This window comes from Gymnoscopelus microlampas (assembly GCF_963454915.1).
Source record: "Gymnoscopelus microlampas genome assembly, chromosome: 24".
NCBI lineage: Eukaryota > Metazoa > Chordata > Actinopteri > Myctophiformes > Myctophidae > Gymnoscopelus > Gymnoscopelus microlampas.
Genome location: NC_139961.1, coordinates 3,672,027 through 3,699,935, shown reverse-complemented (window position 1 = coordinate 3,699,935; position 27,909 = coordinate 3,672,027). Strand labels below are relative to the sequence as shown.

The 27,909-nt window shown below is 44.2% G+C and overlaps 1 protein-coding gene across 6 annotated transcripts in view; it reads right to left on the bottom strand.

The window, feature by feature from the left end:
- Positions 1-27,909, bottom strand: part of LOC311041153 (activin receptor type-2A-like) — a 53,518-nt gene that overhangs the window by 18,617 nt on the left and 6,992 nt on the right. Inside the window, exons 2-5 of one of the 6 annotated variants that reach the window (XM_084051669.1) lie at positions 18,237-18,474; positions 16,195-16,340; positions 14,541-14,695; positions 3,822-3,845 (exon numbers count right to left, since the gene is read on the bottom strand). In XM_084051669.1, coding sequence (XP_083907795.1) covers positions 3,822-3,845; positions 14,541-14,695; positions 16,195-16,340; positions 18,237-18,474 — 563 coding nt within the window. Of the gene's footprint in view, positions 1-3,821; positions 3,846-14,540; positions 14,696-16,190; positions 16,341-18,236; positions 18,475-27,909 lie in introns of those variants that run through there. The other 5 variants (XM_084051670.1, XM_084051671.1, XM_084051673.1 and 2 more) reach the window with 5 other exon arrangements.

Sequence of the window (27,909 nt, the reverse complement as noted above, 5' to 3'; positions counted from 1 at the left end):
TCCTAAGAGCAGCACTGAAGATCAACCCTACAACCCACCAACCAAAGGCCTTGTTTCAGAAAAAGGGGGGGGGGGATTGACCACTTAAAGGGCTATTTCACTTTAAAACACTTCTGGGGTCATTTTAACGTCTACTCTGGCTTTTGTGTTTCACCCCAGACACTTTTTAAGTTGCTTGATTCAATATTGAGATATTTGATATGCATGTTATCAGACACACCCCCGTCCTATATAAACCCATTGGAACTTCAAACTCCATTTTAACCATGTTAGACTCATTAAAACGCACGTCTCTGCTTCTGGTGACTGATATTGTCCTTCTAATGAATGTTAGACTCATTAAAACACACGTCTCTGCTTCTGGTGACTGATATTGTCCTTCTAATGAATGTTAGACTCATTAAAACACATGTCTCTAATTCTAGTGACTGATATTGTCCTTCTAATGAACGTTAGACTCATTAAAACACACGTCTCTGCTTCTGGTGACTGATATTGTCCTTCTAATGAACGTTAGACTCATTAAAACACACGTCTCTGCTTCTGGTGACTGATATTGTCCTTCTAATGAACGTTAGACTCATTAAAACACAGGTCTCTGCTTCTGGTGACTGATATTGTCCTTCTAATGAACGTTAGACTCATTAACACACGTCTCTGCTAATGGTGACTGATATTGTCCTTCTAATGAACGTTAGACTCATTAAAACACACGTCTCTGCTTCTGGTGACTGATATTGTCCTTCTAATGAACGTTAGACTCATTAAAACACACGTCTCTGCTTCTGGTGACTGATATTGTCCTTCTAATGAACGTTAGACTCATTAAAACACACGTCTCTGCTTCTGGTGACTGATATTGTCCTTCTAATGAACGTTAGACTCATTAAAACACACGTCTCTGCTTCTGGTGACTGATATTGTCCTTCTAATGAACGTTAGACTCATTAAAACACACGTCTCTGCTTCTGGTGACTGATATTGCCCTTCTAATGAACGTTAGACTCATTAAAACACACGTCTCTGCTAATGGTGACTGATATTGTCCTTCTAATGAACGTTAGACTCATTAAAACACACGTCTCTGCTAATGGTGACTGATATTGTCCTTCTAATGAACGTTAGACTCATTAAAACACACGTCTCTGCTTCTAGTGACTGATATTGTCCTTCTAATGAACGTTAGACTCATTAAAACACACGTCTCTGCTTCTGGTGACTGATATTGTCCTTCTAATGAACGTTAGACTCATTAAAACACACGTCTCTGCTTCTAGTGACTGATATTGTCCTTTTAATGAACGTTAGACTCATTAAAACACGTCTCTGCTTCTGGTGACTGATATTGTCCTTCTAATGAACGTTAGACTCATTAAAACACGTCTCTGCTTCTGGTGACTGATATTGTCCTTCTAATGAACGTTAGACTCATTAAAACACACGTCTCTGCTTCTGGTGACTGATATTGTCCTTCTAATGAACGTCAGATTCATTAAAACACACGTCTCTGCTTCTGGTGACTGATATTGTCCTTCTAATGAACGTCAGACTCATTAAAACACACGTCTCTGCTTCTGGTGACTGATATTGTCCTTCTAATGAACGTTAGACTCATTAAAACACACGTCTCTGCTTCTGGTGACTGATGTTGTCCTTCTAATGAACGTTAGACTCATTAAAACACAGGTCTCTGCTTCTGGTGACTGATGTTGTCCTTCTAATGAACGTTAGACTCATTAAAACACAGGTCTCTGCTTCTGGTGACTGATGTTGTCCTTCTAATGAATGTCAGACTCATTAAAACACAGGTCTCTGCTTCTGGTGACTGATATTGTCCTTCTAATGAATGTTAGACTCATTAAAACACAGGTCTCTGCTTCTGGTGACTGATATTGTCCTTCTAATGAATGTTAGACTCATTAAAACACACGTCTCTGCTTCTGGTGACTGATATTGTCCTTCTAATGAATGTTAGACTCATTAAAACACACGTCTCTGCTTCTGGTGACTGATATTGTCCTTCTAATGAATGTTAGACTCATTAAAACACACGTCTCTGCTTCTGGTGACTGATATTGTCCTTCTAATGAATGTTAGACTCATTAAAACACACGTCTCTGCTTCTGGTGACTGATATTGTCCTTCTAATGAATGTTAGACTCATTAAAACACACGTCTCTGCTTCTGGTGACTGATATTGTCCTTCTAATGAATGTTAGACTCATTAAAACACACGTCTCTGCTTCTGGTGACTGATATTGTTCTTCTAATGAATGTTAGACTCATTAAAACACACGTCTCTGCTTCTGGTGACTGATATTGTCCTTCTAATGAATGTTAGACTCATTAAAACACACGTCTCTGCTTCTGGTGACTGATATTGTCCTTCTAATGAATGTCAGACTCATTAAAACACAGGTCTCTGTTTCTAGTGACTGATGTTGTCCTTCTAATGAATGTTAGACTCATTAAAACACACGTCTCTGCTTCTAGTGACTGATATTGTCCTTCTAATGAATGTTAGACTCATTAAAACACACGTCTCTGCTTCTAGTGACTGATGTTGTCCTTCTAATGAACGTTAGACTCATTAAAACACAGGAACTTTACCCCTGCGCTGCCCAGACACAGAGGGGGAAATAGATAACCATCGAATCGTTCCTTCAGTTCATTGTCCAATAGCACAAATATTATTTACAAGGACAAGAGCAACAACATGTGGCCTATTGATCTTCCTGTGGGTGGACCGGCTGGGACAGTGACCAACCTTAGAGAGCTTGTATTATTGGACACAGTTCAGGACAGAGACCAACCTTAGAGAGCTTGTGTTATTGGACACAGTTCAGGACAGAGACCAACCTTAGAGAGCTTGTGTTATTGGACACACTTCAGGACAGAGACCAACCTTAGAGAGCTTGTGTTATTGGACACAGTTCAGGACAGTGACCAACCTTAGAGAGCTTGTATTATTGGACACAGTTCAGGACAGTGACCAGAACTTGTACTCGAGTACTTGTACTTCAGAGATGCCCCCCCACCCACCAGCCACGTGCACGGGGAGTCCCACCAAGAGAGACACAGAGAGAGCGAGAGACACACAGAGAGAGAGAAGAGAGAGAGAGAGACAGAGAGAGCGAGAGACACACAGAGAGAGAGAAGAGAGAGAGAGAGAGACACAGAGAGAGAGAAGCAGACAGACAGAAAGAGACACAAAGAGAGAGAGAGAGAGAGACAGACAGAGAGAGAAGCAGACAGACAGAAAGAGACACAAAGAGAGAGAGAGAGAGAGAGAGAGAGAGAGAGAGAGAGAGAGAGAGAGAGAGAGAGACAGACAGACAGAGACAAAGAAAGACAGAGGCAGACAGGCAGACACACAGACAGTAAGTACCATCATGCACAATGCATTTACAAATGAGAAAGACACACATTCATTCATGCAACAGCAACAACAAAAACCCAGACGAAACCAGTACTAAACCTTTTGAATTTCATGGACCCCCCTTTAGGCAACGGACCACCCATTTGATACAAACTTTGATCTCTGAACCCCAATCTACACTGTAGGGGGTCCCAAGCAACACAAGGAACAGTTTAAACGCTTTAATTTGTCGACAATTTGAAAAATAGCAGATCTAGATCGGCCATTCTCAAAACATTATGCCTAATGTTCTCTTATGGGGGTCCCTGCCACAAAAAACTTTTCAGATGGGGGTCCACAGCCAAATACATATCAACGTGGGGGTCCTTGACATGAGAGATGTCTGAGAACCACAGCTGTGTGGGATGGGAGATGGAGGACTGATAGAGAAAGCTGGTCTTACCTCAACCATTATGTGAAAGGCATGCTAGAGAGGAGAGGAGAGGAGAGGAGAGGAGAGGAGAGGAGAGGAGAGGAGAGGAGAGGAGAGGAGAGACAACATGTTAACGTGGTTTACACTCGTCTACAGGCAGCAGGTACAACTCTAGGTTCCCATGACGACAAGACAATGCCTGTCTAGTTTACAGTTGATGTTGTGTTGCTTCCCTGTTGAGCTCCTTCAAAGCACCGTGAATCTAACTTCACAGCTTATTTATTTTACACAATACTATACACAGTATAAAACATACAAAAGACAAACAAACAAACAAAGTGTGAGGCTACATTGAGCTGCAAACATACACACAAGTAAATTACAAATCAGACTTTCCAGTGTGTGCGTGTGCGTGTGTGTGTGCGGGTGCATGTGTGTGTGTGTGTGTGTGTGTGTGTGTGTGTGTGTGTGTGGGTGGGTGCGTGTGCATGTGTGTGTGCGTGTGTGTGTGTGTGCGTGCGAGTCACACGTCAGTGTGAGGAATAGAACCCTGATGGTAAATACTGTAACAGGAACAACCATGATTCACATCAAAGCAGTGGTGTGTTCTAGGTTTTTTTCGGAGGGTATACGATAATCATTCCCTGCACGACATGCGCGTGGTCGTGGGTATGCGCTATCGCGTTTTCAATGGATGAAATGGTTAGTAGACTGTATAAGCTTTTCCCACCGAAAAGATCTGCACTGTATGCGGTGTATACAGCGTAACACGGTAGAACACACCACTGCATCAAATGGTCTGTCTGTCTGTCTGTAAGTAACTGTCTGTCTGTCTGTCTCTCTCTCCTCAGTTCATTACAATAAGGACACTATGTGTCATAGTTAGTCTTATTTATTACACGGCTTGGTTGAATGCTCGATTCTGATTGGTCAGTCATCGGTCATTATTTCTGGATAATGACCGATGATAATGACCGGTGAGACCGACGAGGAAACTGTGTAATCAGAGACTCAGAACACCTGCTCATATCAACCTGCGCTGCTTGATTTTATGCTTTATCCAACATTGACAGCCATGTAAACAAACAACCAATGTCATTTACAACTAAACGTTGCTCTCAAGAATGTTTTTGAAAACATTTGAAGTGAGAAATAGACGATGCAATAACCGAAAAGTCATTCTATTTGATCCACTGCGCTTCCTTGTTTATCGTGGCACAACAACGGGGGAATACCAAAACGCTCGCCCCAAAACATAGTCGCCCCGGGGCAAATCCGGCGGTATTACAGGCAAATCGGCAGTAAATAGAATGGGGGGCGAGTGTGTTTTGGGGCGAGTTTTTTTCCATTTCGTCATTTGTTTTTGCGAGGCGAACTTGTCCGCCCAGCCCAATACTTATGGAATACTTTCATTGCCGTAAGCAAGGAAATACTTCGTTTTGTTGTTACTTTTGGGTAAATGTATTTATGTATTTATTAAGTAGCCGTGTAATAAGCGGGATAATGCATGGGGAGGCAGTCATTATTGAAATTTAAAGCCCTTCAGGGCGATTAACCACTCCCTGTCGGGCTTTAAATTTCAATAATGACTACCTCCCCATGCATTATCCCTTGCTTATTGTGTCCTGCATAATGCTAGCGTTGTTGAGGGTTTACATTGTTGGACATACCATTGTTCATTACTGATGGTGTTTGTTTGAGTGTTTTGATTGATTGAATACTTTATTAATAAGCGTGTCAACAGAACAGGTAGTTCAGTCAAAGGTTAATGCTACAAGGAGAACACAATGTTTCCATGGTGGTCCGTGAGGTCTTTTCACTCTGCTATATCTATAATACTTTTTTCTTGCTCTGTAAAACTGTGTCTTAACTGCTGTACTGCACTTGCCGACTGCATTTCCCTCACAGGATCAATAAAGGTCTAATCTTAACTCTTACTTACTTAGGCCTTTAAATTCCCTGAGGAACATAGGCCATTGATGAAATAATCTGCACTCTCCTCCCCTTTTATTCTCTCTCTCTCTCTCTCTCTCTCTCTCTCTCTCTCTCTCTCTCTCTCTCTCTCTCTCTCTCTCTCTCTCTCTCTCTCTCTCTCTCTCTCTCTCTCTCTCTCTCTCTCTCTCTCTCTCTCTCTCTCTCTCTCTCACTCTCTCTCTCTGACATTAGAAACTGTTTTACCTCTTTTACTAACACACACACACACACACACACACACACACACACACACACACACACACACACACACACACACACACACACACACACACACACACACACACACACACACACACACACACACACACACACACACACAACACACACAAATATGTGTTGTTAATCTATATAAGGTCTTATTAATAATTCAGTAGAGTTCATGTTCCATACAGTTGACTCCATGTGTGTGTGTGTGTGTGTGTGTGTGTGTGTGTGTGTGTGTGTGTGTGTGTGTGTGTGTGTGTGTGTGTGTGTGTGTGTGTGTGTGTGTGTGTGTGTGTGTGTACACATTGTGTTGTGTGTTAAGTATACAGGGCTTAAAGCTGCATTACTGTATGTAACTTTCCTCTTCTACCCCGGATTTGAACCCGGTTTCCTGCACAAGTGCTGAAATGTTTACCATTGAGCCAATAGAGCCTGCCTGCTTGCTCAGGGGATAAATTCCAATAAAGAGACCCCATGGATCTGTACTTGTCCCATCCCCTTTTTTCCCTCTACACCAAATCTTTGCCGAAAATAACCTATCTACAAGCTCACAACGTGTCGAAACATTTGTCACAATGTGGCGCGTCCTCAGCTTGTAGAACGGCAATTTTCGCCGAATGTTGGCCTGTACTCGCCACATGTTTGTGTATATTATTCACAGCTCCCAGCACAGAGTAGCTGCATGTAGGTCACTGCATCTTTATGAGGAATTATTTACTTACCAATATATGATTTGACCCAGTCTGACTGAGAGAGAGAGACATACTGTATGAGAGAGAGACAGAGATAAAGAGATATACTGTATGGCGAGAGGGAGAGAGAATGAGAGAGAGAAAATAATGTAGATAAACAGTGAGAAAGGGAGAAAAGAAAGAAAGAAATGAAGAAAGAGGGGGAGGGAGAAAAGAGAGGAGAGAGAGAAGAAAGAAATAAAGAAAGAGGGGGAGGGAGAAAAGAGAGGAGAGAGAGAGAGAGAGAGAGAGAGAGAGAGAGAGAGAGAGAGAGAGAGAGAATACAAAAAGGAGAGGGTTGTATTTGCCCTTCATTATTTCCCAGGACAGATGAAACATTCCATCCAGTCCTTCCTGTTCCTCCACCACATTAACTCTCTGCTCTGTGTGTCCGTTCTGGCTCACCGTAGCTCTGTGCCCTCTGCTAGTGGAGGGGTCAGAAAGGTCACGGTCGTTCCTGCACACAGCAGCACAGGGAGTCTGGGGTCTGTCCTACTGGGACGTCACACACTAACACACACTACTGCTCCACTACTGCTCTGCAGTGTGGAAAGAGGGCTGAGATACTATGTAGAGAAAGATGTAGGCCTACAAGTCAAACTAAGGGTTAGTCCTACAAGTAAAAGTCAAGTCAACAATTTACTGGAGTGAAACGTTTTGAAAGTCGCAAAAGTTGAAGTATCCATCATGCAGAATGTCCCATTTCACAATTTATTTCCAAACTATTTCAAAATGATCGAAATCTTTTCGAAAATAGCGGATCTAAAAGCTTTAAAGGAGTAGTTCTCCCAATAAATTACTTATTTTCTATGAATTACACACCCCATGAAGCCTTGAATTCATGGATATATTTTTTTGTTTTTGTCGCATTCCTGAGACAATAATTTGATGATCGGCGGTCTCTCCGGTAGGAGACATAAAGAGTCTCCTTTGAGTCTCCTACCGGAGACATTAGCATCTTTCCGCCGGTCATCAAATTATTGGCTCAGGAATGTGACAAAAACTTAAAAATCTTGTAATAATAATCTAAATACGCCAAGTAACTAATGTTTCCAAATAATGTAGTGGAGTAAAACGTACTGCATTTGCCTCAGAGATGTTGAGGAGTAGAAGTAGAAAGAAGTGGTGCGCACAGGGAGGGAGGGGTTAACTCCACAGGGACGCAGAGAGTAGCCTGGATGTCAAATAATAACACACTACAGCAGGGTTTCCCAAACAGTGGGTCGCAGACCCATTTGTGGGCCACAGACCGAGTTTACTTGAAGTAGCAGTACATTACATTACAGTCATTTAGCAGATGCTTTTATCCAAAGCGACTTACAATGAGTGCATTCAACATAGGTAGGGAACGAAACTACTAATCACCAGAAGTCTGAAGTGCATTCTCTTCTAAAACAAGCAACTAAGAGTATACCTAGCGCTAAAGTAAAAGTGCAATATATCAGCTATACCTACTTTCTTAAACAGATGAGACAAAATAGGAAAATCAAATGAGCAAGAGATAAAACAAATAAGTGTATCGACTAAACAAGATCCAATAAAACAATAAATCAAGAGCTTGTACAACTAGTTAACAACAAGTAGGCAAGGCAAAGAGGAAGGGTAGTGTTTCCTGAAGAGGTGGGTTTTGAGCTTACGGTGAAAGATGGGCAGTGACTCTGCTGTCCTGACATCAGTGGGGAGTTCATTCCACCACTGTGGGGCCAGAACAGAAAAAAACTGTGACCGTGTAGATCGGACAGAAGGACCACTGAGCGACGAGGCAACCAGTCGCCCCGAGGCGGCAGACCGAAGTGGTCGGGCGGGCAGGGGTGTAAGCCTCGACCATAACCCGGAGGTAAGGAGGAGCTGTTCCTTTCACTGCCCTATAGGCTAGCACCAGAGTTTTAAACTGGATGCGAGACGCTACGGGGAGCTGAACAAGCTCCAGAGGTCTGATGGCAGATGCCGGAGCACCAGTAGCAGTAGTAAGTGAGGCATTGTATTAACAGCCACACATGCTTTCATGTCCCGTACGCACTACGCAGTGACTCAGAGCAGGTGTGAGGTTCTGCGTACCTAATGAACTCATTCAGGTATAAAATAATTCCTTTCCTTTTAACAGGTCGTTCATGAAAGTCCTTGCGGTCTTGTTTCCAATGAGAACCTGTGAGCAATTAGGGGTTAAGAGTCTTGCTCAGGGACAAATTTCATTTCAACGACACATATGCTGACCTGGCCTGGAATCGAACCTGGGGCAACCAGGGCCTCTGACTCCCTAGGCGGTCTCACTAACCATTCAGCTATGGCCGCCCCTCCTAAATGACAACTATGCTCGTGGAAGGGATATAACCCTTTAGCAGTGTTGTGCCTGAACGCGTTCAATGAACGATCGTTCATGAACTCGTTCGTATTTTGGGCGAACGTGAACTGAACGTACTGTATATCCGCTAGATGAACGTTATTGTGAACGCGTTCATTCTGGCGTTTGTGAACGGCGTTCTCTCTTCGTTCAAACTTCGTTCAAGAGTGTCCCAAAATTCCATGGTTACATCGGTTTGTCATGTTGTATTTCATCCTATTCTGTGTTTCCGAGGCGTCTTGAACGCACCATCAGCCAAAAAAAGAGAAAAGCAAGGCGGCGTCTCACATTCATGTGCGCAGCGCGGAGACCGACTCCGAGTGAACAGTCTCATTGCAGCGACAGCTAGTGAACAGTACAGACAGTTACGGCCACTCGGCCAGGGCGAAGAGCTGACACTTTATCCGCTCTGCGAAGCTCATTTCCCGGCCACAAGCATTTGGAAGTTGACTTGTGTCTCTTCCAAAGTATCGGTGTTGTTTCCTTGGCTTCACTGCCGACAAAATTAACTTGAAGCTGGGCTGAATTAATAAAGTAAACACCGCGGAACGGCGAAATGAGTTTGGGATGTTACAACAACATGTCCGGACCGTGGCTGATGCGTCGTGCACCGTAGCCTACAGCCGACTTTAGGACGGTAGCCCCGGCCCCCGAACCTCTGAATGAACGTATTGTAGTCTGGACGTCCGACCCGACTTTATTTTGGCATTAAAAGTGGACTTTTGCACCTGGCTTTTGATGTTAACAGTGTCATACACTCACTTTGACAAGCCCCCAGCCCCCCCGCCAAGATGAATGAAAAATTAAAACACCATTACATTATTATGCATTACATTAGTATTAACCACATGAACCCCAGATGGGGGGAACATAAGCCAAAAATAGCCGATCTACAAGCTCACAACGTGTTGCAGCGCGACGCGTTGTGAGCTTGTAGATCTGCTATTTTTGGCAGAGAGAAAAAAAGCGTCCAAGAAAAGTAGGCCTCCCACCAAGATGAATGAAAATCTTTAGAAAATAGCAGATCTACAAGCTCACTGTGTCGCACCGTGACCTGTTGTGAGCATAGAGGTATAGGTTGTGAGCTTGTAGATCGGCTATTTTCCAATAGCCAAAACTTAAATTGGGCTGAAGTGATTCATGTATTTGCAAAATCTACATAGTAACTAGTAACTTCAGTTTTCAAATAATTAAAAATAAGTACAATATTTGCCTCTGAGATGTAGAGTAGAAGTAAGTAAGTACTGAAAACTGCTAATACTCTAGTAAAGTAAAAGTACCTCAAAATTGTACTTAAGTACAGTACTTGAATAAATGTACTTAGTTACTTTACACCACTGGAAATAATAAATATAGGGTGCTTTGTGTATGTACACCAGAGAGGATATCTAACTATATAAATGGCGAGCAACTTCCGCACCCTCGGTGGTGACACCCCACCGCTCTGTTATCGACTAAACAACGCACCGCCAGACCACATGTCGCCTACTGACTCGCCACGCCGGCCGCGCTGAATTTACGCCTCGCGTAGGGGACATCTCACTGCTCACTACACCGTTTCCACCGCGCAACATAATTAATTCTACTCACCAAATGTCGGACAAAACGGAAGGGGAGCCCGCTTCGTACCGTTTACCGTGCGCACGCCCTCATCACCACAACAGCAGCCAGCCGCTGCGGGTTTTTTTTCCTTTTTTTCAAAACTTTTTTTTTGGTCACCATTTTCTCCAGGCACCATTTCTGGTGTAACGTCGGGTGTTTCTTTTCACCAGCCAATCACCTTTCACGTTGCCACGTCCGTTGCCACGTCGCGCTGACGTACGCTAAACAAGCGCTGCCGTGCGCACAATGCAAACGAGCCCAAAGGCGCGCAAAAATAAGCCGCGCATTGCTTAGACACAAAGTCAGACCTGGCAACGCAGCCTACGCCAATCATGTGTGAGAGATCTACAAGCTATGGGCCAGAGACGCCACCGTATCTTAGCAACAACTACAGCGCTCACTCTCATTGGTCGTGTCACGCTAACAGCAGTCTCCAGACAATGGCATCGCAGACAGCTTGCTGTTACTGCTGTAGCCATCACAGGCAGTTGCAGCACGACGGACAGGGCGCTGTGATAGCTGCCATGTCGCTAACGCTAACCTGGTTGTCATGCCTGCAGCGGCTGTGCAATCACTTTGTCAACAATGCACGTTCGTGTGGTGAATGTCTATATTGCTGCTCAGTTCGTCCATTGTAGATGGTGTATGTTTGTGTGTGTCTTCTGGAGAACTATTTAGCTCCACAGCAACTACAGTAACTAACGTAATGGCAGGACCGCCCCGTGCAAGGCATGTTAGGCTGCATTATGGTCATGTAGTAATTTCAGATAATTTCGCTCCGATTAGAGCAGTGTCTATCAACCCTTTCACGCCGCCCCCCCCCCCCCAAATACACGTACTTGATCTGGGCCCCCCCCATTCTGTTTGACTCCGTTCCACAAGTAAATATTGTGAAAATAGCCGATCTACAAGCTCGAAACGCCTCACGTTGACAGGCTTTGTAAGCTTGGAGATCAGCTATTTCCTACATGATTGCCTCTTTCTTACATTCTTTGCCAATGTGGCCCATGTTTTCATAGCATAGTTTATTGACTACTTCTGTTGCAGAAATGGCCATTTCCTTTACTTTCGGTTTTTTATTGTCTCCGCCAGGCCGAAAGGCATGGCGCAAGACTATGTTTCACCCCCTGTCCGTCCGTCTGTGATAGCTAATCTCTCACATCGTTGACTTGATCGCAGGAAAATAACAGCCCGATGTGGAGAGTCAGTGAGAGCTGGATAAACGACGTAAAATGTGTCAAAAGGAGTCTGTACGGCTGTCGATAAATGAACACATGACGTCGGTGGGAGAGGAGATATTGTGTCTTTTGGACAAACTGCAGCGTGGTGCTGATGTTTGTTGTGTGAAGCAGCTTAATGTCAGAGTGTTTGGCTTGGAGCGCCTCAGTGCGGCTGCAGAGTTCATGTGCAACCTCTTCCAGAGAGACACAGAGACACTAGAAACTCTGCTGGGGAAAAAAAACACTGCTGGGCATTGACTTTCCTATGGACATTGATCTACACACTGCAGGTATATCTGCTACACACACAACATCAAACTACACACTGCAGGTATGATGCAGCGTTTGCATTACAGCCAGCATGCCAGCGTAGTTCCCATATGGTTTCAAGGTGGGCTAAACCATATGGACCCCATGTCAGCAATGTCAGCGGCATCCACTTCAGTCCCAACTGCGATGCCCATGCAGGCTATAAGTAGCTTCTACCTGGCCCTTAGGTGGGCCCCAACTAGCCATGTTTATGTGGGACCAAGGCGGGTCCTAACTGGGTTTGCCCATGCAGGCTTTAACTGGGTTCTACCTGGGCCCTAGCTGTACCCTAACCAACCACAGTGCAGTGCCCATCGCTCCAATTGTTGTGACGTCAGGGCTCTCAATACTGCACATTGGTGGAGGAGGAGGGTCCGCAGGGCGACCGCACACATCGCTGAACCAATGGTAGCCCACGGATGTTTCCTCTGTGGATTTACAATCTGCCCCTCTATGCCACATATCATCCGCACTACAGGGTCTTCACTGACCGAGCCACGGCCCCACTGACCCTCATGACGCTACGCCACTTAAACGTGCGGCAGCATGCGCTGGGTTGCCAGGTTTGCACAGCCTGCGCCAGAAACAAGCAACCACCTTCATGAAAAAAAAAAAAACACCGAAATGGTCCGCAATGTTCCAGGGGTGTCCCCGCGCGTCCCAACACTCCACAGGGGGTCAGTGGACCATCAGGGGGTCCGCGGACCCCCTGTGGACCCCCTGAAACATAACAAATATTATTTCTTCAAATTTTTTCCTTTTTCAAAAAAACTTTTCCCCAGTTTCACTCCGGCGATTTGGGTCCCCCAATATACACACGGCCACGCTGGGCCCCGTGCGCGGCTGGGGTTGAGGGGGGCGTAGCCCCCCGAAACTCTAGTAATGTATAAGAAAATTAAATAAATAACATTGGTTTCATAATGTATTGGATAAAAAATAAAAGTATAGTAATAATAATAAATAATAGATTCGGATGCATCCTGCTCCATATACAATACAATACAATGCACTGCTTTTCAGTTAATCATTCAAGTTTGAGACAATAAAAATATGCGATTAATAAGCGATTAATCGCGCGATTAACTACACAAATCATGCGATTAATCGCGATTAAAATTTTTAATCGCCTGACAATATATATTGAAAAAAAAGAACGAAAAAGAACTGAACTAGTTCATTTTTTGAACCATGAACTTTAGTTCAAAATTTTGAATTATGAACTGAACTTTGAACTAGTTCATTTTAAAATTTGTGAACTGAACTTTGAACTAGTTCATATTTTAAGTGAACTTTCCCAACACTGCCCTTTAGTATAACATCTGTGTGTACGTACTAGAACTGTCCCTGACAAAGGATTTCTATAGTCGAAACCGATTGGCCAAATGTTGCCTATAGTCGACTAATAGTCGATTGCATGATTCGACTGAGATCGGCAGTGGAATCAGTCTGATTGGAGTGCCAATATCTCAGTCGAATCATGCAAAAAAGATGTTATGCAATAGAGGAACATTCCATTTGGGCTGTAGGGGTGCTTAATGTCTGATTTAACATATACTTGCTTGATTTCTCCCAATAAATCATGATGTATATCCTATTTTTGGCAATATCCTATTTTAGACCAATCTCTCAGTCGAATAATAAAAAAAACGTTTTTCCCCATTGTTTTTCATGATTCGACTAAGAAAACGGCACCCAAACCCAAACTCAAACATAGCCTAAAACAATTCCTGTCCTCAACCAATAAGTCGAAGCTTTGATAACCATAAAATACAAGTGAGCAACATACTGTAGTTTTAACTCCTTGAACACCTAAATCCTAAATCCTTTTGCAATTGAAGATTCTGTGCTATATTGGCCACACACACGCGCACACACATGCACACACACACACACACACACACACACACACACACACACACACACACACACACACACACACACACACACACACACACACACACACACACACACACACACTTACTAGTAATGTAATGTAAGGGATCAAAACGAGTGTGAGATAGAGTTTGGTTGATGCTGAGTCTCTTCTAGGAGTCATCAACCATTGATTTCAGGGGTATCATTTTGGGTGTTTGAGGTGTCAGGGGTAGTTTTTTCCTGGTTTGTGTTGGTGAGGTGTAAAGGGTAGTTTTTGCCTGGTTTATGTTTCACCGGAGGTACTTACGTGCGTGTATGATTTCAGGGGTATAATTCTGGAGGTTAGAGGTAGTTTTTTTTTTTGCCTGGTTCGTGGAGGAGGTACTTACGTGCGTGTATGATTTCAGGGGTATAATTCTGGAGGTGTAAGAGGTCGTTCTTTTTTTGCCTGGTTCGTGGAGGAGGTACTTACGTGCGTGGGGACCAGGGCTGCCGGGTAGGCCAGCTTGTGATGCCTCCACATCCAGAAGGAGAAGAGCAGAACGGCAGCCAGACCCATGATGGGAACCAGAGAATACAGCAACGTGGTGAAGAGCTGGGGCTTCTGGGAAAACGGGTCGGAGGTCGCTGAGGACGGGGGGAGGGAGGGAGAGCGAGAGAGAGAGAGGAGTGGAGGAAGAAACCAAGAAAGAAAGAAAGAAAGACAGACAGACATGAGGGACAATGTGTGACATGACATCATCATTGTGAGACAGGACATGTTTTAAAAACTAAATGCATGGTAATAGGCTCTAAATATGCTCTCAGGACAGAACTGAAATGAAGCCTCTCTTTGCAGGGTGCTGCTATTGAGCAGGTTAAAGAAGTCAAACTGATGGGTATCACTATTGACGAAACACTGTCATGGTCCACCCAGATGAATAGTACAGTGGTGAGAATGAGTAATGCCATCTATGCCATTAGAAGGAGTGCTCATCTGTTAACTAACACAACAATTACACTAGTCATACAACCTCTAGTTCTGTCAAATCTGGACTATACTGTCCTGTTATCTGGTCTAGTGCAGTGGTTCTCAAACTTTTTCATGTCAAGGACCCCCAAATTGACACTTATTACCCCGCGTACCCCCATTTCAAAAGATAAGCCAGGGACCCCCATAAGAGAAGGTTTTTACGGCTCTCTAGCAGTGATTCTCAACCATTTTAATTTCGAGGACCCCCAGTGTGACATGCATTAGGCTACGGAGCCCCATTTAATGGCATTTCTATCTCTGGGACCCCAATTTATATAATAAAATCAATGTTAATTCAACTCTGAGAGTGTACAAATGGAACCAAATGGACCCGTTAGGGTCCATTTGGTTCCATTTGTACACTCTCAGAGTTACAGACCCATAAGGGTCCATTTGGTTCCTATCCATCATTTAGCTGGGGACCCCCTGGAACCCCCTCAAGTACCCCTGGGGGTCCCCGGACCCCACTTTGAGAACCAATGGTCTAGTGCATCAAAGCAAGAACTTGGTAAACTTCAGCTTGCTCAGAACAGAGCGGCAAGACTAGCACTTCACTGCTCTGTTAGGAGTAGTGTGGATGCTATGGTGGAGTGGTGTGGATGCTATGTATGCCAGGCTGTCATGGAGGAGGGTGGATGCAAGACTGGCATGCAGCCTTATTCTGTGTATTCCTGAAAGACATGGTTATAATACTAGACAGGCATCAAGTGGTCACTTTACTTTACCTCTGCCCAGAATCAATGCACAAAACAGTAATGTACAGAGCCATGACGTTCTGGAATGGGCTCCCCCCATATTTGACTCCAACAAGAAATACATTTGGTTTAAAAAAGAAACTTAAGCAAGCAATAATCAGAAAGGAAATTAGATTATTATTTGGGGTATTTTCGGACAGACAAACTTGTTTTGTTTTTAATTTTAATTTCACTGTTAATGTACATTTTGTTTGTGTTTTTGTTCACTAACATTGATTATGTTGTACTGCATTTTATGATTTGTATTATGATGTTTTTGCTTGGACCCCAGGAAGAATGGTCTCCATTAAGGTGTATGGACTAATGGGGATCATTAATAAACAATAAATAAAAAGTTTAGGGGTTAGATAGAGACCTACTGTAGGCAGTGGAGTGCCGGTGGGCCTGGTTCTGGGGGGGCGATGATGGGGAGGCCGGGGCGTAGAGGAACTTCTGGTTACACATGCTGCCTTCACAGCAGCAGAAGAACACGTCTGGACTCTCCTTCCTCTCCACACACTCACTGCTGCGCGCACACGCACACGCACACGCACACACACACACACACACACACACACACACACACACACACACACACACACACACACACACACACACATAAAACACACACACACACACACACACACACACACACACACACACACACACACACACACACACACACACACACACACACACACACACACACACACACACACACACACACACATCATTGTAATAAAGCGGTGGATGGACATGAAGGACAGAGCAGCAGAGGAGGACGAGGACATGAGGAGAGTGAGGTTGTCTTTGTACCAGTGAACAGAGCAAGGAGAATGGTTTAAGTGATGTGTTTCTGTTAAAACAAGTGTTTAATAGCTCTGTATTCTCTTAGTAAACATTGCTATAGAGTGTTTGTTCAGTAACAGTGTTAAATATCTCTATATTGTGATAGTAATCATAGCATAGACTGTTTGTTCAGTAACAGTGTTAAATAGCTCTGTATTCTTATAGTAATCATATAGACTAGACTAGAGACTAGTGTTCAGTAACAGTGTTAAATAGCTCTGTATTCTTATAGTAATCATATAGACTAGACTAGAGACTAGTGTTCAGTAACAGTGTTAAATAGCTCTGTATTCTTATAGTAATCATATAGACTAGACTAGAGACTAGTGTTCAGTAACAGTGTTAAATAGCTCTGTATTCTTATAGTAATCATATAGACTAGACTAGAGACTAGTGTTCAGTAACAGTGTTAAATAGCTCTGTATTCTTATAGTAATCATATAGACAAGACTAGAGACTAGTGTTCAGTAACAGTGTTAAATAGCTCTGTATTCTTATAGTAATCATATAGACTAGACTAGAGACTAGTGTTCAGTAACAGCGTTAAATAGCTCTGTATTCTTATAGTAATCATATAGACTAGACTAGAGACTAGTGTTCAGTAACAGTGTTAAATAGCTCTGTATTCTTATAGTAATCATATAGACAAGACTAGAGACTAGTGTTCAGTAACAGTGTTAAATAGCTCTGTATTCTTATAGTAATCATATAGACTAGACTAGAGACTAGTGTTCAGTAACAGCGTTAAATAGCTCTGTATTCTTATAGTAATCATATAGACAAGACTAGAGACTAGTGTTCAGTAACAGTGTTAAATAGCTCTGTATTCTTATAGTAATCATATAGACAAGACTAGAGACTAGTGTTCAGTAACAGCGTTAAATAGCTCTGTATTCTTATAGTAATCATATAGACTAGACTAGAGACTAGTGTTCAGTAACAGGGGTTTGCCTCTCTCTCTCTCTCTCCAGCTCTTTAGTAAACAGAACATATATTGTCAGTTCTCCTGTATGACGTGGAAGAACCGTTAGGCCAATGAATGAATGAATGAGTTGAGTGAGTGAAACGATAAACGAATGAATGAATAGCCGCGGCCTGCTAGACACCTCTTCTCCTCCTACTCTCTCTCCTCTCTTTTCCTCTCCTCTCGGGGCATCATTGGGGTTCTATGCACAGTCAGGGAGCTGATATTGTTCCTCCTTGACTCACTGGAAACACTCTGCTACACCAGAGGGTCTCAAAGTGTGGTCCAGGGACCCTCATGGTTCCCTGAGGGGGTTTAACTCTGAGAGTGTACAAATGGAACTTAGTTCCAAAGATAGGAATTAAATAACCAAACCCTAACCTAACCCTAACTCTATAACCGAAATAAAGTAACCAAAAAACAAAAAGAAACTAACAAAATCTGTCCAGAAACCACATTTTTTTGCGCACGCTGCGAAGCGGCCAACCCCCAGCCTTGCCAATTGTCGAGCTCACCCGACGCCTATGATCATTGGTAACACCTGTGAAGGAAGTAAGGAAGAGGCTCTGTCTCTCTCTCTCCCCTCCCCCTCCTCCTCCTCTCCTCTACCTGTCATAACAGTTGACGTCGTCCAGCCAGCATCCCTGATTAACGATGTCTATGTGTCCAGAGGAGTTCTTCCAGGTGGAGAAGCAGTGCAGACGCTTGTCTTTGTCCCCAAAACACCTCTCCATGCCACTGAGGTTGGTCCTCTCCTTCTCCATGCCACTGAGGTTGGTCCTCTCCTTCTCCCAGCCTGAGTTATAGAACACACACTGATGGCTCTCTGAGCCTCCTAGGATGGTTCCTATAGAGAGGAGAGAGAGAGAGGAGAGAGGAGTAATAGTAAACGCATTAGTAGTAGTAGAAAAGTAGTAGAAGCTGGCATAGCGGTCCAGGCACCTACAGTATAGACCAATTATTTGTTCACAAACATTGAGACTGGTAGCACAGGTGACTGTTTCATGTAATCAATTCCAGACAGATCCCGAAACCTGTTGTTTTGGGGTTGAGCTGGTTTCACTTCATTCAACCTCCTCTTGTGTGTAGGCTAGTGAGGCGCGCCCTGGCGAGACGTATATACTTCATCGCGCAACGGTATTGCGCGCCGAGAACAGCTGACATACAAGCTCACAAAAGCACGTCGCGGATGAGACCGCTGTGAGCTTGGAGGTCTGCTGTTCTCGGCGGTTTTCTGCGCGCGACACCTTCGCGGGACGGAGCATAAATCAGTCTTGACGGGCTGCAGCTGCGCGAGCAAGAGCAGGTTCTTGTGGTTCCATGATCATAGAGCGCTCCCTCCGTCCTTATGACAGCCACTGGAGGAGGGGTTTGGGGGAAAACTGCTTTGAGTTGTTATTATTGTTTACACACAACAGAAACCAAGGATTATATATTTCAAGAGCGAGAGATCACAGTAAAAATCCTAAGCATTCTTCCTCCACACTGGGAGAAAAACAGCATCTGAAAGTTTGATGGGATGCATTTTTACACGTGAGTGCAGTGACCACTTTTACATTGCATCTTATGAGCGGTGGGGTTCATTTGGTGCCGGCCTGCGTGCGCATACTGGTTCTTATCAGTGTGACGTTGTCTGTTAAGGCGTCTATAGGCTCAGTGTAAACTGACAGCGTGTCGCGGGTTCGAGTCCCGATACCGACGGCCTTTGCTGCGTGTCACTACCCATCTCTCTCTCTCTCCATTTCCTGTCAGCCTACTGTCCTGTCAATAAAAGCATACAAGCTCCCCAAAAATCCCCTAGGGCAGGTACCCTCACACAAAACATGCAGTAATCCTGCTCTCTATACTGCCTCCCCCTGGTCAGCCGGGGCGCCTGATGGAGGGGAAAGGAACTGGTTGGAATAACGTGTTCCTTCCACGCGCTACGTCTAACCAGGGAAACTCCCTCCTGTCAGGTGATAAGAAGCGGCCTGCTCACTCCTCATGCGTTGAAGGAGGCATGAGCTCAGTTCTGGGCTCTCCCTAGGCTGGCAGAGGGAGAGTAGCGCCCAGGATTACAGGGTGAAGAAATGAGTTACAATAAAAAATAAATAAATACATTTTTTTTTTAAGTTGTAGAAAATATATACAAATGATTGTGATAATTATGCAAAACAATTATCACAATTATCTCAAATAATTGCGATTATAGGCGATGATGTAATAACTGTGAGAGGCCTACCAGATGACCAGAGAGGTCTGGGGTTGAAACTCAATTCTTTATAAACCAGACGGGGCAGGATCTTGAAATGAATTATTTCAAACACAGGGGGAGGAGCCAACGTAAAGATCTAAGAACCGGAGTGATACCATCCACTCTCTCTCTGAAGAATGATTCCATTATTCATCCTCTGGGACAAGCAGCGGACCAGGAGACATGATCTGGGAGGGTTAAGGTCACACACACACACACACACACACACACACACACACACACACACACACACACACACACACACACACACACACACACACACACACACACACACACACACACACACACACACACACACACACACACACACACACACACACACACACACACACACACACACACACACACACACACACACACACACACACACACACACAATAAAACGCCAGCAGAGCAGACCACTGTCTGTGGGTTTAATAAGCTCTGTGTCCTCTAACCCAGTGGTTTTCAACCTCTTTCATGCCAAGGACCCCTAAATTGATATACATTTGGCCGCGGACCCCCATTTGAAAATATTTTGTGCCAGGGACCCCCAGAAGCAAATATATCAGTTAATTTTCGCTTTAAAAAATATCAATATTCAAAGATATGCACACTTTTTCAAGGTTTTTCAAAAATAGCAGATCTAAAAGCTTGAAGATCTGCTATTTTTGAATAGCCAAAGCTAAGTGGTTAAAATTAGTGCGATGCTATGTTAACTAATTTAGCTGGGGACCCCCTGGTACCCCTAAGTACCGAAGAGTTTTAACAGGATTGCTCTATTCCTCCCTGTAGGCCCATAAAGCCTGACCACAGAGCAGAGAGAGATGTTTTTTATATCACATTCCAACAAAGTACAAGCAGTCTGGCAGGCAGACGACTTCTCTTTTTTTGGGCTAAACCCAAACCCTCGCTTGAAAAGCCACTTTTTTTCTCCCTCCTCTGTCTCTCCTCTCCAACAACCACTGGAGACCCACAATCCTTCTAAACACCCCGAGGAACACAGTCCCTGGAGAGACACCCTGGAGAGGTACGGCAGGTGCCAGTGTACCTTGACTCCAGGAAGAAGAAAAAGGAAAGAAACATGAATAGTAGCCTAAGGCAGGTGTAAGACCATTGTGTTTGTATTGTGTTAAAGGTATAATGCATAGTTTTCTATGCATTTCAGGGGTTCTGACCTCAAATGTTGGCCCGCGCGGCAAAGCCACGCGCCCAGGATAGGTGTCCCTTATTTCAATCTCTGGGAGTTGGCAACCCTAACCTTGCCATACCTTAGCTTTTGCTGAACTGACGCCACTGAGACACAGGGAGAAACCAAGAGTGATAGAGTATGAGGTGAGACAGACAGACAGACAGACAGACAGACAGACAGACAGACACGGCCTGAAAGGTTTGCTATAGAGGGTGAGAGATGAATGAGAGACAGACAGGGGACTTGGCAGTGATACAGTCCAGTCAGTGGAATGCGTTCACCATGCATGTGTTCTGCAGCCCTTCTGGAAGTTCACCCTGTTGTGTGGCGGCCAGAGGGGTTACGTTAGGTCAGCCGAGGTTACTGACCACACACTGTGACCTGGGGACTAGACCGGTGGTCCGGGAGGGGGTTGCAAGCGGGTCCCCAAATGATTGCTAAGGTAATTGGCACTGGGTGAAAAAAAATCGTGGGATAAAAAAATAAAATAAAATAAAAACACTACGTTTTTTATTATAATAATGTAAACATAATATATATTTTTTCTTTATAAACCTTGAAAAACGTAGTTTTCATTGACATATGGGAGCTTAGCGTATACTACAATGTTAGTTACATTGATCCAAGCCAGAACCCTAAAGAGACCCATGTCAGTGAACACTAGCAATGATTACCATCAGAATATAGTAACTAACTATTTACCACTTATTTCAACACATCACTTACACCTTTAATTACGCTCAGAATACTCTCAGAATTAAACCTAATAATAAAGTGTATTATCATAAGCATTAAAGTTAGAATTAGCTTTCATAATTCATTATTGTTTTGAACATTTCACCATTTCATTGTATATTGCATTTCATTGTATAGGAATGAGACGGTGCATCTCAAGAAGCTATCCTCCTCTAGTGTTGAATTTTGATTTAGTTTTAGTCATAGTCTGTTGAATAAAATTCCATTTACTTTTAGTCATATTTTAGTCATGTGAAATGTTTTAGTTTTTGTCTATTTTTAGTCGACTAAATATCATAAGATTATAGTCGACTAAATCTACAGTTGATTTAGTCGACTAAAATGTATGGTGGCGGTGCCTTGATGGCGTCGTAATGGCTGATTTTACACTTGGTGGCATGCTGAAAATAGCCGATCTACAAGCTCACAACGCGTCACGCTGGGACGCGTTGTGAGCTTGTAGATCGGCTATTTTCAGGGCGCAACACCCGAGCGCAACCAAACATAAAATGACTTGTCTTTTAGTTCTACTGGATCTCTTCTCCTCTAGTCCCTCACTAACATTTTAGTCTAGTTTGTATTTGTTGACGAAACTGCCAGTATATTTAGTCTTAGTTTAGTCATCGTAGGTTTAGTTTTTATTTAGTTTTCGTCAGTGAATAAAGGTAGTCGACGGACATTTTTCATCATAGTTTTAGTCGACAAAAATCAACACTGGTCTCAATACATGTCATTGTACAGGAATGAGATGCTGCATCTTCCATCCTCTCAATACAATCTGATTAAATTCATTCCGGGCATCATGACAGAGTGTTTATGTCAAAGTGCAGCGTGGCTCGTGTTGCTGAGAAGGAATTCCACAGCTCCTGGAATAATTGAGACTTCTATAAACAGTCAGCAGGAAAACGATGCTTTTTTCACCTAGAGTAGCCCCCGTTTGGCTCGGCCATTGTTTACTAGCTTCCACTCACTCACTGTAAGCGGCTGAAGGGATTGAGCCTCACAGAGCTGGCTACCTGCCAGCGTGGCTGATGGAATGGCCCGTCTGCTATAAAGCCACAGTCACTGGCTAGTGGGGTCGGGTTCCTCAACAATTCCCTCTTAGCGGTAGGTTCCATTCCTTAACGGTTTCCTTTAACCATTCCATTCCTTTATTAACCCATTAAAACCTGAGGCAGTTTCTACAAATGTCTTCTAAATCCTCACAGTTTTCTGAAAAACGTATGTTGCTATAATCAGTGGTTCTCAAACTTTTTCACGTCAAGGACCCCAAAATGATGTATTTGGACGCCGACCCTCCCCACACGATTTCTAAAATAGCAGATCTACACGCTTGTATATGTGCTATTTTGAATAGCCAAAGTATAAAATAAACTAAAATAAAATAATAATAATGCACAGAGCGATATATCTGGCCAGTTGGACTAGTGACATCATGACAAGATAACTACAACAACCCAAACCTCTACCAAACCAGGGACGTGGTGAATGTCTGTCTGTCTGACTGTCTGTGTGTCTTTTACAGTAAGGTCTGGTCTCATTCTGCTCTGAGGCACTGCTGCCATTAGTGCTTTATCAGATTGTGTGTGTGTGTGTGTGTGTGTGTGTGTGTGTGTGTGTGTGTAAATAAGTAACTACAGTAAATATGTAAGCAGTGGGTCATCATGTTAATCCATCAGGAATGTCTCCACCCTGGTCAGCCTCCTCCCGCTGGACTCCACCTCCATTATGCTGCCTTCACACAGACAGATACAAAGATACAGTCTACCATTCATTTACAATGGAGGCACAGCGACATGACGATACAAAGAAACTATAACTAGACGATCTGCATCGACATGTTGTGAGCTTGTAGATCGGCTATTTGAACTATTTGAAAATGTTTTTAAAAATAGTAAAAAATGTCAGAGAAGTTTAGGGATAGTGGGTAAGGCACCGGTGAAAATATGGCCCTAAGAGTATAAAACAGTCATGCTACATCTAACAGACTGGCATACTCCATGCCAATACCAGCATTTTAGGCAGTAGCCTATCTAACTAAAATGAATAAATGAAAGATTCACCAGTGTGAAGGATTCAAGGATTCTAGAAAGCAGTGGTTCCTTCTTAGCTCGAGACCCAACAGATTAATTTGATGTCTCCCCCGGGACTCAAACCGAATGAAAATAACAGATCTACAAGCTATTTCACTATTCACTATTTCTTATTAGATGGGTTTTTTTTTTTCATGGAATTTATTTCTTTTTTCACAGGGAAAACCAGGCTACATCTGGTTCCTAAAGAAAACCACACAGCTGTCGGGCAGAACCCTTGTATGTCCATATCTGAACTTATGTTTTTTTTCTTTCCAGAGATTAATATCCTACTTGGTCATACAAAAGCGCCAAAGCGTCCAGCGCAAGCGTAGTGAAAATAGCAGATCTACAAGCTCACAACGCGTCACAATGCGATGCGTTGTGAGCTTGTAGATCTGCTATTTTCACTATTTATTTGTGCATGTTGAAAGTGAAAGTAGTAGTTGAGTGAGTCTGAAGGGTTTTCTAAATATTTAACCAAATGAACTGTCACTGTGGTGCATTTGTACTGTATGTGGGACTAAGTACGAATACCGGTCAGGTGGGCACACTGGACATCTGGGCACACGAGTTTCTAGACAACTGGGCACACCGGATAAGTGCGCATACGGACATCTGGGCACACGAGATGAATGGGCACATGGACATATGGGCACACGAGATGAATGGGCACATGGACATATGGGCACACGAGATGACTGGGCACACGGACATCTGGGCACACCGCATGACTACCAAGGATTTTTGTGTTCCTTTGATATTTAAGTACCCCCCGCCCCCCCACTGTGAGAGAGAGACGGTGGGAGACATTGTGTAATGTCTGTTACTGAGATAGTGTATTGCAGTGTGTCCTTGCAGTTCTGACAGCATCCTCATCCATTTGTTGTGAGCTTTGTATTGCCTCTCCCGTGTTGCAGTGTGTCCTTGCAGTTCTGACAGCATCCTCATCCATTTGTTGTGAGCTTTGTATTGCCTCTCCCATGTGTGTGTGTGTGTGTGTGTGTGTGTGTGTGTGTGTGTGTGTGTGTGTGTGTGTGTGTGTGTGTGTGTGTGTGTGTGTGTGTAGGTTGAATCGGTGGAGACTCTTTTATTCTAACCCTAAACCCTAACCCTAACCTGGGTGGAGGGTGATTATGCGGGTGAACTCAGTGGAGGAGGGCCATTAGGTGTAAGCAGTGGGGAGGGACCACTAGGTTGAATCAGTGGAAACTGTCACATCCTAGGCCTATACCTAACTCTCATCCTAACCCTAGGGGGGTGATTATGCGGCTGTCTGAGGGGGGGAACTCAGGAGCGTCTGCTCAGGAACTCAGGAGCAGACAATTCACAGCAGGGGTTCACTAATCTCTGAATTTCATAGAAAGGGGGGGGGCACATCAAAGCAGAGTGCCCAGCTGTCTTGTGTGCCCACTTGACTGTGTGCCCAGTTGTCTTGTGTGCCCAGTTGACAGTGTACCCAGTTGACTGTGTGCCCAGCTGTCTTGTGTGCCCAGTTGACTGTTTGCCCAGTTGACCTGTGTGCCCAGACGGCTGTGTGCCCAGTTGTCCGGTGTGCCCAGTTGGTTTTTGTGCCCACCTGACCGGTTACCCTAAGGAATCATGTTAATGAGCTTCTAGCTAAATATATATATTTAGCTAGATACATATTTACATGAAATCATCATTTATTGATTGTAATGTTCATAAGAGTTCATATGTAAGTGACCCAGGAAATAAGCAAATAAAGTAAAGTACAAAGTGAATAAAATTAACAGACTACAAGGTTTCCATCGGACAGGCGGCCAAGAAATACACCTGTGCTTCAGGAAGGGCTTATGCATAATTCAACACAACATATTGTGTGTGTGTGTGTGTGTGTGTGTGTGTGTGTGTGTGTGTGTGTGTGTGTGGGGGGGGGGGGGGGTAGTAAGTGGGACAGCGGCCGCTGGTAGCTCGATTCCTGACAGCTTTCACAAAGTTTGTGATCTTGTAGATCAGCTACCGTACATGCTCTTGCACTACAACAAAGTAGGGAATTAATTTACAGAAACAAATGAGTAAATAAGAAGTTGAACTATGGAGATACAAGGTTTCTGCCCTGACAGATCATTCATGGGTTCTAAGTCTTTGTGCTGTTGTGAGTTGAGTTGTCAAAACCAGGGCGTCTTGGATAACTGGGAGAGTTGTCTGTGAGCAAAGAGCCTGTTGTTTACTGGTTTGGGGCAGCGACACACACACACACACACACACACACACACACACACACACACACACACACACACACACACACACACACACACACACACACACACACACACACACACACACACACACACACACACACACACACACACACACACACACACACGTACTGCTGTATGGGGCTGAGACATGGACCCTCACAGTGGAGTCAGTACTGCTGTATGGGGCTGAGACATGGACCCTCACAGTGGAGTCAGTACTGCTGTATGGAGCTGAGACATGGACCCTCACAGTGGAGTCAGTACTGCTGTATGGGGCTGAGACATGGACCCTCACAGTGGAGTCAGTACTGCTGTATGGGGCTGAGACATGGACCCTCACAGTGGAGTCAGTACTGCTGTATGGAGCTGAGACATGGACCCTCACAGTGGAGTCAGTACTGCTGTATGGGGCTGAGACATGGACCCTCACAGTGGAGTCAGTACTGCTGTATGGAGCTGAGACATGGATGGACCCTCACAGTGGAGTCAGTACTGCTGTATGGGGCTGAGACATGGACCCTCACAGTGGAGTCAGTACTGCTGTATGGAGCTGAGACATGGACCCTCACAGTGGAGTCAGTACTGCTGTATGGAGCTGAGACATGGACCCTCACAGTGGAGTCAGTACTGCTGTATGGGGCTGAGACATGGACCCTCACAGTGGAGTCAGTACTGCTGTATGGGCCTGAGACATGGACCCTCACAGTGGAGTCATGGGCTGAGACATGGACCCTCACAGTGGAGTCAGTACTGCTGTATGGGGCTGAGACATGGACCCTCACAGTGGAGTCAGTACTGCTGTATGGGGCTGAGACATGGACCCTCACAGCACAACAGGAAAGGGCCCTGGATGGAGTCTACACAAGAATGCTACGAATGGCACTAGGTCACATGGACGGACCACATCAGAAATGTGGTCCTCTACTACGGGGACCTACCACGAGTCACATCAGACACAGTTAGAGAGAGAAGGATGAGGCTGGTAGGTCACTGTGTCAGGCACCTGGGACTAGTGGCAAGCAAACTGACACTATGTGAGCTAAACCCAGGGCAAAGCCAGGAAAGGCAAGAAGCACCACCTACAGTACGTAGATGCACTGCGGCACGACAGCTTAACTAACATTACACTGTAGAGCTGAAGACCCTGATGTTAGACAGGATAGTGTGGAGGGCAGCGATGAGTCCGCACTGTCGCATCGCAATGGTTTAGACCAGTGGTTCTCTAAGTGTGGGTCGAGACCCCCAGGGGGGTCCACACCACAGATGATTTGCTTAATGTGCAACATTGTCTCACTCTCTCAACAGTAAACAAACCAGTATACAGACTATCTGCATGTTTCTAAAGTGTCAATTGAAGGACTTTTAAGATATTTTGAATGCCTCTAAAATGAAATAAATAAATAACTAGAAAAAGTGCTCCTCGGAGCACAAGTCTCCGCCAGCAGACTTGTGTTGGGAATGTTGGGAATGTTCTAATTCTTATGTTCTAATTCTTACAAAAAATAGAACATGTTACTGTGTCATAGTAACATGACACAAGTGTCCTATCCGTCTGTATAACTGTCCTATCCATCCTGTCTGTATAAGTGTCCTATCCGTGTCCTATCCGTCCTGTCTGTATAAGTGTCCTATCCGTCCTGTCTGTATAAGTGTCCTATCCGTCCTGTCTGTATAAGTGTCCTATCCGTCCTGTCTATGTAAGTGTCCTATCTGTCCTGTCTGTGTAAGTGTCCAATCCAATTGTTACAGTATCCGCCATTTCTCAGCCATTTAGTGATTATTCCTGTCTTACCTCACTTTGAAAGAGGCAAAGACTCTTTCAAAG